The 17,268-nt window shown below is 44.3% G+C and overlaps 1 protein-coding gene across 1 annotated transcript in view; it reads right to left on the minus strand.

Moving 5' to 3' along the window:
• LOC115479673 (nuclear receptor corepressor 2-like) overlaps positions 1-17,268 on the minus strand; it is a 667,653-nt gene that overhangs the window by 309,629 nt on the left and 340,756 nt on the right. The window contains exons 7-8 of the mRNA XM_030217748.1: positions 11,151-11,207; positions 4,890-4,942 (exon numbers count right to left, since the gene is read on the minus strand). Of these exons, the coding sequence (XP_030073608.1) occupies positions 4,890-4,942; positions 11,151-11,207 (110 nt within the window). The remainder of the gene's footprint in view (positions 1-4,889; positions 4,943-11,150; positions 11,208-17,268) is intronic.

Genomic DNA, 17,268 nt, shown 5'->3' on the forward strand with positions numbered 1-17,268 from the left:
TAAAGCAATTTCACACACCTAACACAGGGCTGCAGCTATCATTTCATTCCTTCTCTACAACACGTAATATTTATTAGGAGTGGATCATTGAAGGCTGTACCAAAACAGGGTGCATTAACTAACTCCAAGGTAAGTGTTGCCCCACAAAGCTTCTTTGGCTTCTAAAGTAGCCTAATGGTTAGAGCACCAGGCTGACAATCAGGGGGGATCCCAGTTCAAATCCTGCTGCTGGGTCCTTGTGACCTTGGACATCACTTAACCTCTTCATTGCTTCAGCTGCAAACTTAAATCATAAGCCTTCCAGGGACAGGGAAATGTAACTTGCCTTGAGCTGCTACTACTGAGAAAGGCATGAGCTACATCTACCATCATTTTATTCCAAAAGAAATTAAAAAAAAAAAAAAAAGGCCTCCAAGCTGTATCCCAACACTGGGCTAAGTAGCTCCACCCCTCATTGTATTAGTAACGCCCAGAAAATCCTCCCACCTTCTGCCTGCAGCAGCGGCACTTTTCAGGGGGACACATTAGTATGAGAACTCCAATTTAGGACGAGTGTCCTCTATTCTGCTTTTTTCACCTCTTTTGTGAAAAGGTTGATGTGATATTTATACAGTAAAAATGAAGTTGCATCTCTACAATAAGTCTCTGGGACTGGAAATACTCAAATTCCCCTGTAAGAGGCCACAGGATGCCAAAATTCAAACGGTCTTGCCACCCCCAAGAAAGAGAGGAGCAGATTTCATTCTGCTGATTGAGACTGGAGGGGTTTCTGGGGTACAATTCTGCACAACGTAAGGACTAGGACTCCACAGTGCCCATACTGTGCACATACATGGCAAATCTTTGATTAAGTGACAAGAAGACCAGCCAATATGTTTGCATTGTGAGACCAGGAGAGGGTTTCAAGGGCAGACTGACCAAAAAAGGCAACCGGGCAATGCCTGACGGCCCAGAGGCTCTGGGAGGTCCTGTGCCTCTTTCCCCCCCCCCCCCCCACATGCACACACACACTACATACCTAAGCCTCAGGGCCCTACCCTTGTCCTGGTGGTCTAGTGGCCTCTTCGGGGGATGCTGCCCCCCACCTTTGTTTCCAGCACCCCCTGCATACTACAGCTCCACCGGGCCTACCTTGAAGAGCTATGGTGGTCTAGTGGCCTCTTCAGGGTCAGGAAAGAACCTCACTCTTTCCTGTCTGCTGCCGCTGCTCTGTCTGGCTGCCAAGACTGCCGAGACCCACGAGACTGCCTCAGGAAGTCATGGCAGCCATTAAGAAGCAGTGGTGCTGGGTAGAGCAGTGGTGCTGGGTAGAGCAGTGGCGGCAGGCAGGAAAGAGTGAGGTTCTTTCCTGACCCTGAAGAGGCCACTAGACCCGGTGGGGCTGTAGTATGCAGGGGTGCTGGAAGCAAAGGTGGGGGGCAGCACCAGGGGCCCAGGGGGGGCCCAATGACCCTTTCTGCCAGGGACCCAATGGCTCTTTCTACCCGGGGGCCCAGATCACTGTCAGTCCGCCCCTGGAGGATTCACAGAAGACCAGAGGGGGGAAAAAAATGATCCTGCAGAAAAATCTATTCCGTCTGAAAGAGCAAGAGAAAAGGAAGGCCATTTGATTTAGAAAAACCTCCTAGCTTCCAGGCATTTTGCTTAAGTTTATGAGTTCCGCTGCTGTTGGCAGAGTGTAAAGACACAGGCCTGTAATCCAAAACAGAGAGGAACTATTACTCTTTTATGCTCTGTAAGTGTTTTGTTATAACCTATACCAAGAAACTTGGACTTCTGAGTCCCCAGCGTCTCCGTAAAAGTGGGGGAAGGTAGCGAACAGCTATTGAAACTCTAGCAGCTGTCTGACTAATTTAAGCGAAAGACGCTTGACAAACACAAGACTAATAATGTGGTCCTTTCATGGGCTCTTTGTGGCATAGCTGTCAAACCTGCATGAGATAATTAGGGAAAAATTTAATAACGGGTGCTCTGATTGGTTGGCAGATGAGCACCACACAAAAAGTTAAGAACACTTTAGAATCTTTTATTCATTTGTGATGAAATACTTGATATAACTTTTCAACAAATATTCAGCTTTTGAAATGATTGAACATGAATCTCATTTAATAGTGAATTAAGAGGCCCTTTCACTAAGCTGTGTCAAGCACTATTAGGGAAATTCTGTAACATATGTGCTCACAGTTACACACCTTTCCCCTAGATTCTATATATGGCGCTCGAAACTGCATGCTATTATTGGCATTAACTGGCAACAATTTGGATTTGTGAACACATCTTGCTAAGCGCTATTCTATAAAGACGCACAAGCAAATTTTTTTTTAGAGTACAACTGAAATGGGGGTGTGGCCACAGGAGGGGTATGGGCGGGTCAGGGTCATTCACTAAAGGTGCACGCAGTATTATAGAATTGGGGGGATCCTCGCCTAACTTATGTGTGAGGATTTTCACCAGGTTTCAGTTGGGGTAAATCCTTGCGCCCAAAGTTGCGTGCAAATCCCGGAGCTACACACTATTCTATAATCAGCGTTCAACTCATAAGAACAGCCATACTGGGTCAGACCAATGGTCCATCTAGCCTAGCATCCTGCTTCCAGCAGTGGCCAATTCAGGTCACAAATACCTGGCAGAAAACCAAATAGTAGCAACATTCCAGAACCCCAAAGAGTAGCAAGATTACGGAATCCCAAGTAGTAGCAACATTCCATGCTACCAATCCCGGGGCAAACAGTAGCTTTCCCCATGCATGTCTCAATAGCAGATAATGGACTTTTCCTCCAGGAACTTGTTCAAACCTTTTTTAAACCCAGATACACTAACCACTGTTACCACATCCTCCAGCAATAAGTTCCAGAGCTTAACTATTCTTTGAATGAAAAAATATTTCCTCCTATTTGTTTTAAAAGCATTTCCCTGTTCTTTCTACTTTTTAAAATAGATTCGCCTCCACCTGTTCTACACCAGTCAGGATTTTGTAGACCTCAATCATATCTCCCATCAGCAGTCTCTTTTCCTTATATGGGAGGAATTCCATCCCCTTTATCATTTTGGTTGCTCTTCTTTGAACCTTTTCTAATTCCGCTATGTCTTTTTTGAGATACAGTGACTAGAAATGAATGCCATTTATAGAACAGCGCTCAGCATGCATTTTTATCGGCACCCAAATCTGGGCACCATTTATTGAATCTAGTCCCTTATGCGCATAAGTCATTAGACTAACAGCATATATGTGCATGTGTGCACACATGAATGTACATGCCAAAATTTTACCTAAGTGCTATTCCATATATTTGCATACCTTACACAGCACGTTTGTGGCAGACTGGTGTACATATTTGTTGAGTCTGGGTGGCTGCTAAGTTACGCACGTATCTCTGGCACTGAAGCACATGCGTGGGATAAACATAAAGGAATCCTGTTCAGAAGAAATGGATCCTCAGGAGCTTAGCCGAGATTGGGTGGCAGGGCTGGTGATTGGGAGGCGGGGATAGTGCTGGTCAGATTTATACGGTCTGTGCCAGAGCTGGTGGTAGGAGACGGGAATAGTGCTGGGCAGACTTATACGGTCTGTGCCAGAGCCGGTGGTGGGAGGCGGGGCTGGTGGTTGGGAGGCGGGGATAGTGCCTGGCAGACTTGTACGGTCTGTGCCCTGAAAATGACAGTTACAAATCAAGGTAAGATATACACAAAAAGTAGCACATATGAGTTTGTCTTGTTGGGCAGACTGGATGGACCGTGCAGGTCTTTTTCTGCCGTCATCTACTATGTTACTATGGATGGGATACGAGCTTTTGCCTAAGTTATAGGCACATATTTCTGCTGTTATGTTCAAATTCTATAAAGGAGCATAGTGCCTTCAGGCAATTCTATAAATGTGCCTATATTTATGCTAATATTCCAGAGGCAGTGGAACACCCTGTTGTTTGAGGGTGGGAAGGCTAGAAGCGGAGTTCATAAAGTTAGTTCAGTGAAACAGCTGCTCTAACTTTATGTGCTGAGTTAACCAGACACTGGTCTAAATATTGGCCAATGTCCAGCTGGCTTCTGGGTCACTGGACATACTTGAATATTCAATGCTGGAAGCCATGCATGCCCTGGCATTGAAAGTTCAGGGTTAGGTTGGCCCATGGCTGGAAGAGGCTTATAAGCTCCTTCCTGCTGAAGGTTGAACATTAGTATTTAACTAATGTGGGAATTACTGCTGAGCTGATAGATAGTGCACTGCACACCCATGCTAACAGTTAACTCTGAGCAGTGCCCCCCACTCCCCCTCCTCTAACTAGTGGAATTATCAGGCACAGGATACAAAGAACAGTTTTTCAAAATTATGATGCTGCAGAGGCGCAATCCGTTCTTAGCAGCAGATATTTCCGGAATGTTCTGCAATTCCTTGTCTTTACCCCGCTGGCTTGCTATAAAGCGACAGGCCTTGAGCTTCCATCCACCTTGATTCAGGCCTTGTAGTTAACCTAAAATGCAGCTACGCATCTGCCTAGTGATGCAAGATGATGGGACCGAATCTCTCCAGTTCTGAGATCATTAAATTGATTCTCACATGCCAATTAACAAAACTGAGTGCCCAAATATTTATCAAGTCCACACTCCCCTGAATTTGTGAGAGCCAAAGAGGCATATTTTCAAAGCTCTTAGCCTTACAAAATTCCATAGGTTACTATGGAACTTTGAAAATGCTTTGAAAATGAGCCCCATAGTGAGAAAAGAATAGATGAATCCTGCATGCCCCATTACGCCAGGGGTCTTCAGCGATGCCCATCTTCAGCCCAGCTACCACCAACACAGAAAGGGCACCGTGCTTTTTCAGGCAACCTTTCTTGCTTCAACTAATGCAAAACTTGACATTTAAACATGCTTTATTGCTATATACTTACATTTTAATGTTTTCATGATACTGCTTGGTATCTGAAGGTTGGTTGTATAATGGCTGGAATAAATAGGAGAAAAAGAATGTATAAATGATACAGGCTGACATTTAGAAAGCAAAACCCTGTCAGGAGCACAACAGTTGCAGCGTGGGTTTCTTCATCTCCTAGAGAGCATAATGTGAGTGCTCGCTGCCGTAATGTTAGGCTCTAAAGCACAAGCCCACGGCTCGCTTTTGTTCCTACCCAGGCCCTGCTCTTCAGAAGCCCTCCTCGCTCATACAGGGCACTGCCTAATGAGTCACTCGTGTGGAAGAGGTACAGGTTAGGAACAGCAATTGACTACACCATTCATAAACACTTGGGCAGGGACACCTCATTTAGCAAAGAAAGGCAGTGGGCAGCAAAGCATGTGGCTGAAAGGACTTAAATTTGCGATGTACAAGACAATGAAATAAAAAAATATATAATTTTAGCAGTGCATTGCATACCTCAGGAGCTGATAGCCAAAGGGATCAGGCTACCCAGCTATGGAGCTCAGTGGCTTGCTCCTCGGGATACAAATTCCCCCTGTTGTTGAGGTGTTGAGATAGGAGCAGATCAAGGGCAGACCTTAGATGGCCATAGCAGGCTAGCAGCTTCATCTAAGCCTGAGCACTGACACTGCTGGTTAAATCGAACTGGTTAGAGTTTGTCTAGCCATATTAGGCTGGATTCAGTAAATGGTGCTCAAAATTCTGCGCCGAAAAAAAAACGGGGGCCAAACAGTATTCTATAATGTGTGTTCCAGGATGGGCATCCTTATAGAATACCGTGTAGTGCTGAGATTCACATGAGCCACCTTGTAGTGTTAGTTAATCAGCCCAGGAGCACTGGGTCACCAGCCCACAGCCCGATGCTTCCAGGCTGTCTCTTAGAGGCCTCACCTATTTGTACAAGTCCCCTGTATGGGCCCCTCCCCCCTCAAGGTGTGCCCTTCTCACTCTGAAGTGTGCCCCCCAGGTCCATAAAGACCCCTGCATCTCCCATGACCAACCTCACCTGTACCGTTACAAATCGATGGTGACCTAGGGGATGGGCAAGAGAGATCCCAAGTTACTACAGCCCTGCTGGCGTTGGGATCTAAAACAGTGCCAGGAATCCATAGTGGCAGTCTTGCAGTACTACCGCTAGAAAATTTGACAGGACCAGTACAGGGAAAACTACGCATGTTCTATCTCCATATGCACTCAGCTATAAAATTACACCCTATGGGGAAAATCTAAAACTTGGCACCTTGATGCCATGCGCTGAGCATCAATTCTATAAAGGCATCTTGGTGTCAAGATTCTGTTATAGAAAACTAGTGTAAATCAGCATCAACCAGTGGTGTAGCTATGGGTGAGCCACAGGCCCACCCATTCTTACCTCAGGCCCACCCAGTCTAGTGGCCCCTAAAACACCTCTCTCCCTCTCTCTCACAGCAGCTACCCATCTCTCTCTGAACACCCCCCCCCCCTCCAATCCCCAACTACCTTTGAGCCACTCCTGTACGCAACCTGCACCAGACCTGCAGGCTTCCCTCTGCCACGTCCCACCCTCGATGATGTCACTTCCTGTTTCTTCACTGGCTGGGACGCAGTAGAGGGAAGCCTGCAGGGCTAGTGCAGGTTGCTTCCTGGAATTGGTGCCGGCGACAGCTTGGAGATAGACAGGGGAGGGAGAGAGGAGCAGATAACAGGCGGGGAGGGGGGAGAGAGAAGCAGATCCCAGGTGGGGGGGGGGGGTGGAGAGAGAGGAGCAAATGCCGGGCGTGGGGAGAAAGATGACGACAGCAGGGGCAGACAGAAAGTTTTTTAAATAATTGTATGTATGTATGTATGGGGGTAGGGGTGAGAATAGCCCGCCTGGGTTAACTTGGGACCTCTCCAAAATGGCAGGTTTGGTTTCGCTCCTGGCATCAATATGCCTATACTGAGCTTTGCCCACTTGTGCCAGGTCTATGGCTATCATAAATTGGCATGCCTAAGTGTGCCATACAGTGTGTGCAGTTTATAATATTCTGTAAGTTATGCGCATAAGTAGGTGACATGCCCACGTCCTGTCCACATGCATGCCCCCTTGCAGTTATGCACTACGGTACTTATGCGTTCGCCCTTAGAATACCACACAGTAGCACTTAGCATGTGTAGCTGCCAACTGAGGTGCCACTCGTGCCTGCAAGATGCGCATAACTGCGCGTGCCCAGTTACAGAACTGCCCTGTATATGTATAGGAGAAGGGGTAAGAAGGAGTGAAGAATGCATCAAAGAGAGTGCAGGAAATCATAAGGTGCGGCAATTTTCAGAATTTGCTCAACTAGCCAGCAACTGAATAATGGCCGGTAAAAAATGGCTACTAAATAAGCAAGTATCTCCGCAGGAACATTTTCGTTGGCCAGTTTTCAAAGTAAAAATACACGTGCTTTCCCTACGGACTTTGCATCTACTCTCACTGTTTTGAAAATTGCTTTTATCGGAGTTTCTGGCTTTTCTATGAAAGTTCCCGCCCTGTAACCGATAACTCTGCATTTGAGAAAACGCTCCCCTGACGTTATAGGCCCCTGCTATAGGTGGCTGTTCGCATGAGATTTTACAAAGGAGGTGGGATTACTGCATCCAATGAAAATGTATTTTGCTACTTCTGCTTCTGCTGTGGAGTTAAAAGAGAACCAAACTGTGGGGACAGACTTGCTAGAAGATCTTGCAAAGTGTCTACGGGTTTCCCAAGAAAATCCCCATTGAGGTCAGTTCTGTCAACCACATATACCAGATGCACAAAGGGAAATGACATCAGTCTACAAATTACTGTAAATGCAAAGGATTCTATTTGCATCCTAAAATCTCAACATGGCAGCACACCTGCTTTGGAATTCTGGATCTTGATGCTCTGTGGTGGGTCCTGTCATTTCGATGGTGAATCAAAGTGGATCTCAACAGGGCAGTAGACTGATTCCACAGTAAACCGGGAATGGTATAGATTAGAGAGAATTGCACAGGTGAATATTTATGCAGATGGGATACAGAATGTAGAAGTAAATAAGAGTTGAATAGAGGCCATACAATGACAAGATAATTAAATGTTGTGAGTGCAAAGGGAATCTAAGCTTGCTGTGTTGGTCAGTATACTTGGACTATTGGAAAGAAATATTTATAACAGGTCACCTTCTATTTTAAGCCTATTTTGTACAGACACATACAGTAGCCCCCGGATTCTATATATGGCATCCAAAATGTGTGCCCAACTAAATTCACTAACGAGACAATTAGTGCCAATAATTGGGTACTTATTGTACTAACTGGCACCAATTTGAATTTGCTCTATTGTATAACAATGTTCGCCCAAATCCTATATCATGCCGCCCAAAAGGGGGTTTGGCCATGGGAGATGCATGGGCGGGTCAGGACATTCCTAAAATTTCCACACAGTGTTACAGAATACCAGGGATGTGTGTCCAAACTGGGAACAAAAAAGCAACACTGGGCCTTCAGGACTGAGATGATAAGTCTCTTGTTTATTAATTGACGGATAGACCCGACACGGGCCGTGTTTCGGTGCACTGGCTTTTTTGTTTCTGTATTATTTTGTATGCTGTTTTACCCTCTCTTTTGTGTCTGTCCAAACTGGGAACCAGGAAGTACACTTGGTTCAGCACACACAAGTCCTGACACCTAAATTTAGGTGCAGAAATCGGCACTCAATGCTATTGTATCATTGGCGCTCATCTTTGGGTGCCCGTTAGAAAACAGCATTGAGTGACGATTTTTCCGGTGACAATCTTTGAGCACCATTTACTGAATCTAGCCCTAAGGGCCTATGGGGCTCATTTTCAAAACAAACAAAAAAAAAATACAAAAAAGTCATAAGGTGGTAGATGGGCGTTTTTCTCTCAAAAACATCCAAGTTGCGATTTTTGACACACCAATTTTTGACATTTTTCTGCACAGTTCATCCAAATTTCTAGGGGGGGTGTTTTGAGTGGGACTTGAGTGGAAATGAGCAGCACCAAAAGATAGATGCTTTTCTGCAACAATTAAACAAAATGAAAATGTCCAGGGCCAAAATTAAAACGTTTTTGGCTAGACCTGTTTCAATCACAAATAAGTGACCAAATAGTGCCCTTAATGACCAAATAACCACTGGAGGTATTATGGCATAACTCCACCTTACTTCCCCAGTGGTCACAGACCTCCACCCACCCCCTAAGATGTGGCAGTGACAGCACATACCTGGTTTGATGGCCATTCTTTTTAGAACAGCAGGCAGATCCCAGGAGTAGCCTAGTAGTCAGTGCCGTGGACTGTAGAGAAAGAGACTCAGGCCCATATCCCACTCTAACTGGTACGCTTGTGATAGAATGTGTGAGCCCTCCAAAAAAACATTAAATGTATCTACATATAAGTGGCACCTGCAAGCTTGAGGGCTGTTGCAGTGGTGTATAATGAGGTACAGTAAGCTTTTCTCTGTCCCGTACAATGCTCTGAGCACAAAATGTCTAGAAAAAAGGCGATTTTCAAACAAACAAACAAACAAACAAAAAAAAGACTTTTTTCAGGTTCAAAAATGCCTATGTTCACCACTCTTTTTTTTTTTTAACATATTAAAAATTAGATGTTTTATCGAAAATGTCCCTCCACAAGTCCTTATAAAATGCTAGGGACAAAGCAGAGGTACAGTCTGAATGGTGTGGGAGAGGTGGCAGTGTGTGCATGAACGCACATAGTTTATACTATTCACACCTTCTCTGGAGCAGCTGTAAATTTATGAGTGAAGATTTCTATGCTACTGGGGTTCATTCCGGGTGCATATTTTATAAAGAGATGCCTTTATAAAATATATAAGAAACAGAACCTCTATATGAGTGCAGAAAAGGACCTATGAAAAAATATAACATACACTCTTCATAATTCACATCAAAAACAACCACCAGGACTTTCCCACTGCTCTTATCTCCCTCACTTGATCCACTCCTACCTGGATAAGTCCCACTGAATACCAGACCCTATGTACTTATGTTTGCAGATGCTCTTTTGCAAGTACAGACTTTCTGGGTTATTTCACATGCATATATACATAAATGAAAACCTCTGCTCGAACACTCGGGAACACCTACACTCAGTTCTAGTGGGTGCGTACATTTACCCAAATAGAAGTTATAGAAGCCTATTTCCATGGGTAAAGCACCATTTTACCTCTGTACATCCTTTTGAAAATGATTCTCCAATGGCATTTACAATAACACCCTCTCTACATACATACAGCTTAACTTTGCTGCACTTTGGCAGTATGAAAAGACAGTCCAGCCTGTACAAAGCGCAAGTGGTGTACCTAGCTTGGTTGCCACCCGGGGCACAGCAAACCCCTCCTCCAGGAACGTCACCACCCGCCCTCCCTCCTCCAAGCAGTAAGGGGGTGCATTGAGCAGTCACAGAACCACAGTATAGGCCAGTGATGGGCAACCTTTTTGAGCTTGGTGTGTCAAAATTCACAAAAAACCGAGCATAACTTGGGTGGTGTGTCACTTCAAGAAAAATCACTGCTACTAGGAACGCCCCCGGGCCCCCCCTACCCGAGATCGCTGCCCACCCGAGGTCGCCGGGCCCCCCCTCCACCCGCTACCGGGCCCTGAACTAACCTTAAAGCCTCCTTTCACGTTGCAGTAAGCAGCAGCAGGGCAGACCTCTCCTCCTTCCTTCTGTGCTCCGCCCTCGCGGACGTTACGTCAGGCGAGGTCAGGACACGGAAGGAAGGAGTGGCCTGCCCTGCTGCTGCTTGCTGCGACGTGAAAGGAGGCTTTAAGGTTAGTTTCCGGGAGGGAGGGCGGACCACACTGCGGCGCTGCCGCATGTCGAAAATGGCTACGCGTGTCAGTGCTGACACGTGTGTCATAGGTTCGCCATCAGGGGTATAGGCGCATGGCTGTCAGCATTACTGCTCCTCTGCCCCAGGACAGGAAGTTGACGTCAAAGGAGGCAGGGGACTGGCAGAGCCAACAGCCGCACACCTGTAGACTGTGGCTCCATGACTGCTCAATGAACTCCCTTACTACTTGCACCAGGGGTGGACCATACCCACTGCCCCGCCCTTCCATCCTCTCTTTGACATGTTCTCTGCTTCTTCTTAACAGAATATTCTGATGAGGCAGAATACTTCATTATTACTCTACAGGGGTGAGTTTGACACTCCAAAGCCTTTTCAGCTCTGGCCATCCTCCAGCACTCATGACTAAGCTAAAGTACATACAAAGCTTACCAGCTCTACTTGGGGTCCCAGTCCTTCCAGTATCCTGTGCGCAGCCTCTGCCTTCTTCTGAAACCCCAAGAAAAAAAAAGAAAGGAGAAAAAAAAAGCAAATATTACTTTAACTACAGTTTACTCTAACAGAAGTCCTTTCTTGCTTCAGAACTAATTGAATTTTCCAATTGGTAGGTAAAGGGGCATTGCTGCGTTTATTCCTTAAGCCTGGTAGTAACACGAGGAGCTCAAACACTGGAATCTTCCTCTATGCTACTAGGAGCTTGATCCACCACATGAATTCTTTTGGGAGCACTTATCCCCTAGTGACAGTCACTGGGATTTTAGTTACATCTGTACTTTGAGAGAGAGAGAGAGACATTAAAGAGTAAGACGACCTTCCCATGATGCATCATCTTAGTGTCATGTGATCATTTGTTTGTATTGTCCTATGCTCTTCTGCAAATCCACCTCCCCCTAAACCTTACCACACTAAAAAAAAAAAAAAAAATGGCTATCCAGGAACAACTCATAACGTGCTTGGTGAGGATTAATTAAACCAGCCTGAGGAGAAAATGGAGGGTTACTGTCTGTAAAAGAAGATATTTCCAGTGCATGGTGCCCCTCTGAACAGAACCTCAGGGCTCGTGTCATTCCTAACAGATCAGTAACTCTAGGTCACTTAGTACTACGGAAGGAACGTGCTGCTACCCATCAAAGCAAAGTTTCCCCTGGTGAACCTCACCATCCATCCCAACCACATTGGCTGGCTAGAAATGGTCCTCACATAGGGTTACCATATTTGAGGAGACAAAAAAAAGAGGAAAGAATAAAATAAAAATGGTTGCTACCCTTGCTAAAGGAATATTTAATCGTAGCTTTTAGTTAACGAGCACATGTCAAACAGTGACTGACTTACAGTACAGCAGTAGACAACCTACTTTTCAAGAACTTCTGGATTTGAGTTTGACAGAGTCTGAGCCCAAGCGTATTTATCAGAAGAGTGGATAGTCAACAACATTGGCTGACTTCTGAGATATATGTAAAAGTCTTTGCATGACATATGCTTAAAGTTGTGCTGCACAACAAAATTCCTCTGAAAGATTCAACCAGCAGGCAAACAGAGAGGAGATCAGCAATGTCTTTCCCTCTATTTAGCACCCCCAGGTGTCCAGACAGATTAATAAGCCAGAAGTGGTTTCTCTTATTATGGGGTCCTTTTACTAAGGTGCGATGAAAAATGGCCTGCAGTAGTGTAGGTGTGGGTTTTGGGCACAAGCAGAATCATCTTTCAGTGCACCTGTAAAAAAGGGCTTTTTAAAATTTTTGCCGAAAATGGAAGTCCATTTGGGGTTTGAGACCTTACCACCAGCCATTGACCTAGTGGTAAAGTCTCACACAGTAACCGGTCAGTAATGACCTTCGCACGCCAAATGCCACTTGGTGCGTGTCCGATATGCGCAGCAGAAAATAAAAATAATTTTTCAGCCGCACGTATTGGATATGCGCCAAAAATGAAATTACCGCAAGAGCCTTGTGGTAGCCCTGCAGTGACTCCATTTTGGCGCACGTTGAGTGTGCCTAGATGCTTATGCAGCTACAAATTAAAAATCCTAGAAGATATATCTGAAGACGTCCAAAAAGAGGACATGTGGAGGAGCATAATCGAAAGGGACGCCCAAGTTTTCCAGAGGACGTCCTTGCAGGACATTCCCAGACAGGGGCAGGGAAACCCGTATTAGCGAAACAAGATGGATGCCCATCTTCGTTTCGATAATACGGTCGGGGACGCCCAAATTGTGAAATTTAGGTCGACCTTAGAGATGGTTGTCCCTGATTTTCGGCAATAATGGAAACCGAGGACGACCATCTCAGAAACGACCAAATCCAAGCCATTTGGTCGTGGGAGGAGCCAGCATTCGTAGTGCACTGGTCCCCCTCACATGCTAGGACACCAACCGGGCACCCTATAGGGCACTGTAGTGGACTTCATAAATTGCTCCGAGGTGCATAGCTCCCTTACCGTGTGTGCTGAGCCTCCCCTAAAACCCACAACTGTACACCACTACCATAGCCCTTATGGGTGAAGGGGGGCACCTAGATGTGGGTACAGTGAGTTTCTAGTGGGTTTTGGAGGGCTCACATTTACCACCACAAGAGTAACAGGTAAGGGGGGATGGCCATGGGTCCGCCTGTCTGAAGTGCACTGCACCCACTAAAACTGCTCCAAGGACCAGCATACTACTGCGATGGACCTGAGTATGACATTTGAGGCTGGCAAAAAATATTTTTAAAGAATTTTTATGAGGGTGGGAGGGGGTCAGTGACCACTGGGGGAGTAAGGGGAGGTCATCCCCGATTCCCTCCGGTGGTCATCTGGTCATTTAGGGCACATTTTTGTGGCTTGGTCGTAAAAACAAAAAGGACCAGGTAAAGTCGTCCAAGTGCTCATCAGGGACGCCCTTCTTTTTCCCATTATGGGTCGAGGACACCCATGTGTTAGGCACGCCCCAGTCCCACCTTCGCTACTCCTCCGACACGCCCCCATGAACTTTGGTCGTGCCCGCGAAGGAAAGCAGTTGAGGACGCCCAAAATCGGCTTTCGATTATGCCGATTTGGGCAACCCTGTGAGAAGGACACCCATCTTGCGATTTGTGTCGTAAGATGGGCGTCCTTCTCTTTCGAAAATAAGCCTGACAGTAACCCTATCCTAGTAGCAGAAAGCACTATATTATAGTGTTATTCCCCTCAACGTGTCAATCAAATGCAACTGTGCATATATACCCTGCCTATGGATTAATTCAAAGCCACTAATCTATTTATCCCAATTGATTCTGCACTACTGGTCCTCGAGGGCTGTACAACCCAGTTGGGTTTTTAGGAATTCCCCAATGAATATGCATGAGATCTGTTTGCATGCATTGCCTCCATTGTATGATTCCATGCATATTCATTGAGGAAATGCTGAAAACCCAATTGGATTACCCACCCCTGTTCTAACATGTAATTGGTACTATGCTGACATCATATTATATCTATATTATTTGAATGTTCTTCTATGCTTTCTATCATGGCATAATTTGTATTGTACTGACATTTTTTTTTTATTTCTCTTATATGATTATTCTATAGTGCAGTTAAATGTGTACATTTCTAATACTGTTTCATTAGTCCTATTAGTAAGATTCAGTTTGCTATTTCCAAGTTTACTTCAAGGATTGTATTTATAATTATGAGCTCCTTTTACAAAGGTGAGATAACTAATTAGCAAGCGCTAAATGCTAAGCCCATAGGAATAAAATGGGCATCTTACCATTTAGTGTAAGCTAACCGTTAGCATATGTTAGTAAAAAAAAACGCTTTATATTTGTCCATTTAACTATTATTATGCTGTTAACAAAATTGTAAGCTTTATGTTAAGTTGTACCTGTTGTACACTGCCTTGGGTAAATCTTTTCATAAAGGTGGTTAATAAATCCCAATTTAAAAAATAAAAAAAAATTAAAATGCTCTTCTTTAACATTTATTACATGCAGCAACAAAAATGGTTTACCGCAGGGCACGCTGAGACGTCCCACTTTAATGTTGGGATGTGTCGTGCTAAAAAAATAAAATTTATTTTTAATGCTGGGGGTGGAGAGTGGGTGTGTTCTGTGCTAATCCGTTAGCACAGCTACATTGCTACAGAAAATCTTTCATTCAGTGCTACACCACAGAGGAATAAATGTTATCCAGTTTGGTTCAATTAGTTTCCAGAGCAGCTAGTTGTGTGGGGGAAGTGGAAGGGAACAGCATATTTTTTTTCCTCAGTTTCAAGTCTGGATGCTGAAAACAAAAAAAACAAAACACAGAAGAGGTTCTATAGGGTACCATCTACTAAAGAATGGAAATTTGAAAAATCTCTATCCCCAAAGATGAAGCCAAAAACAATGACAAAAAGGGTGTTAACAATTATCACATAACAGTTTAAGACAGGCATTCTCAACCCAGCCCTCAGGATATTTCCCCCCCTCCCACCCCTCTCCCGCAAGCTGAGTTTTCAGGATACCCAGGGTCAACACACAAGAGAGAGGGCTGCATAGGATGGAGGCAGTGTATGCAAATCTATCTCATGCATATTCATTGTGTACATCCTGAAAACCAGACTCGGCTAACAGTGCACAAGGACTTGGATAAGAACTTAATGTTAGCATAGAATTATGTTAGACCAGACTTAAATTGTATTGGATTTGTGTTATTTTATGAATATTTTTATATTGTAAATTGCCTAGAATATGAGATAATGTGGTCTAGAAACTGTGTGATAAATAATAAATAGGGGGGGGGGGGGGGTTTAGAGCCTTATCTGGGTCAACATTTCTGATTTTTGTCCTCAGCAAGCTCCTATAGGCTGAAGAAAGAGAAAGGGGATAAGGGATGGGATTTGATATACCACCTTTCTGTGGTTACACTCAAAGCGGTTTACATATTATATACAGGTACTTATTTTGTACCTGGGGCAATGGAGGGTTAACCCCTGGATTCTACATAGAGGCATATTTTCAAAGCACTTAGTCTTCCAAAGTTCCATAGAAACCTATGGAACTTTGGAAGGCTAAGTGCTTTGAAAATATGCCTCATAGCGTACCTAGAGATCCGCGTCGTAATCCAAGCATATTCCATAACAATGCGCATAACTTAATTGGCTTAACAAGCTAATCAGCGTTGATAACAGCTCTTAACAAGCAATAATGAGCTTTAATTGGCAACAATTAGAATTCATGAACACAACTCACAAAGTGCGTTCTGTAATGCAGAGCACCCAATTGGGAGTGGAAACTACTGCTAACCCCTGCAGTAGCCCAGCGGTAGTTCTGGATTGGTGTGGGGCAACAAAAGGGCCCCTAAATTTATTTTTGATGTTTTCATTAGTATCTTTACGTTGGAGGTATGGTAACACATCTTGATGGGTGAAGTCAGGGGAGGGGAGAAAGAGAGTCTGAGTCTCAAGACTTCAATATTTTTGGTGTGGATTGCAGTTTGAATTTTATATTTCAATATTTTTATTGATGACATAATACAAAGGCAATAAACCATACAAATATAAACTTAAACAACGCGGTAATAACCTTTCATGTAACAGGGTTAAAAGATAGTGCAAAACAGCCATCAGATTTGTGATTTAACGACTTTTCCCCCCCAATCCCCTTTACCCCCCATCCCCCCCTTCTCAAATTGTTATGCTTCTATAGCTACATAATGATATTAGCATATATCATCCAGAAACTTCCTTGTAACAGAAGGTAACACCATGATACATATCGAAACACGGATAATATAGACAATAGGAAATCCTAATTAACAAGACCAAAACTTGTCTTTAAACTTTCTAACCCAAAGCTCTTCTTCCCTATCTCCCAAACCTCCCCTCCCCGAGCATTGCTCAAATTCAAATTCTCTTCACTGGTTCCAAGGAAGTCTATTCAAGATATGACTTCTCGCCTTAGGCGATATAGTGTTTATGTATGCCCCCCATATTGCTAGGAACCTCCGCTGCCTTCCCGGTGACAGACCCTCCCCTCTAGACTCCCATGTCAACAATTCATGAAGTCGAGTCCTCCAGTGCCAAAAGAAGGGTGGGCAATCACTAGTCCAGTAAAGTAGGATGCATTTTTTCCCCAATATGCAGGCCTTGCCAAGAAACAATTTCTCCCCCTTTGTGGTTCCCATCCAGAGTCTAGGCACACTGAATACAGCTCTTTCAAAAGTTAGAGTTATTGTGCGCCCCAGCACTTTGGTCAAGTATTTGCCAATTGCCGACCAAAATAATGATATTGACCTACATTGCCAGATCCCATGAATGCAGTTTGAATTTTATATGTTCATATTTCCTTGATGAAGTCTCAGTAAAAGTATGAAATGAATGGAAACAAAAGAAAACAATTACAATGTGCAACCATTTGAAACGACACGAAATGAACAAAAAGAACATGGAAAATGAAATGTCATTTTTTGGTCATTTCTGTCTTTGTATATGTATTTGCAAATAATACACATGAAGAAAAAAATATGAAGATAACATAAGGGAGAAGAAGGGGATAGGAGGGAAAGGAGGGAGAAAAGGAATAGATCCTGGGGTAACAGGATGCAATCTAAA

This window comes from Microcaecilia unicolor, chromosome 11 (assembly GCF_901765095.1).
Source record: "Microcaecilia unicolor chromosome 11, aMicUni1.1, whole genome shotgun sequence".
Lineage (NCBI taxonomy): Eukaryota > Metazoa > Chordata > Amphibia > Gymnophiona > Siphonopidae > Microcaecilia > Microcaecilia unicolor.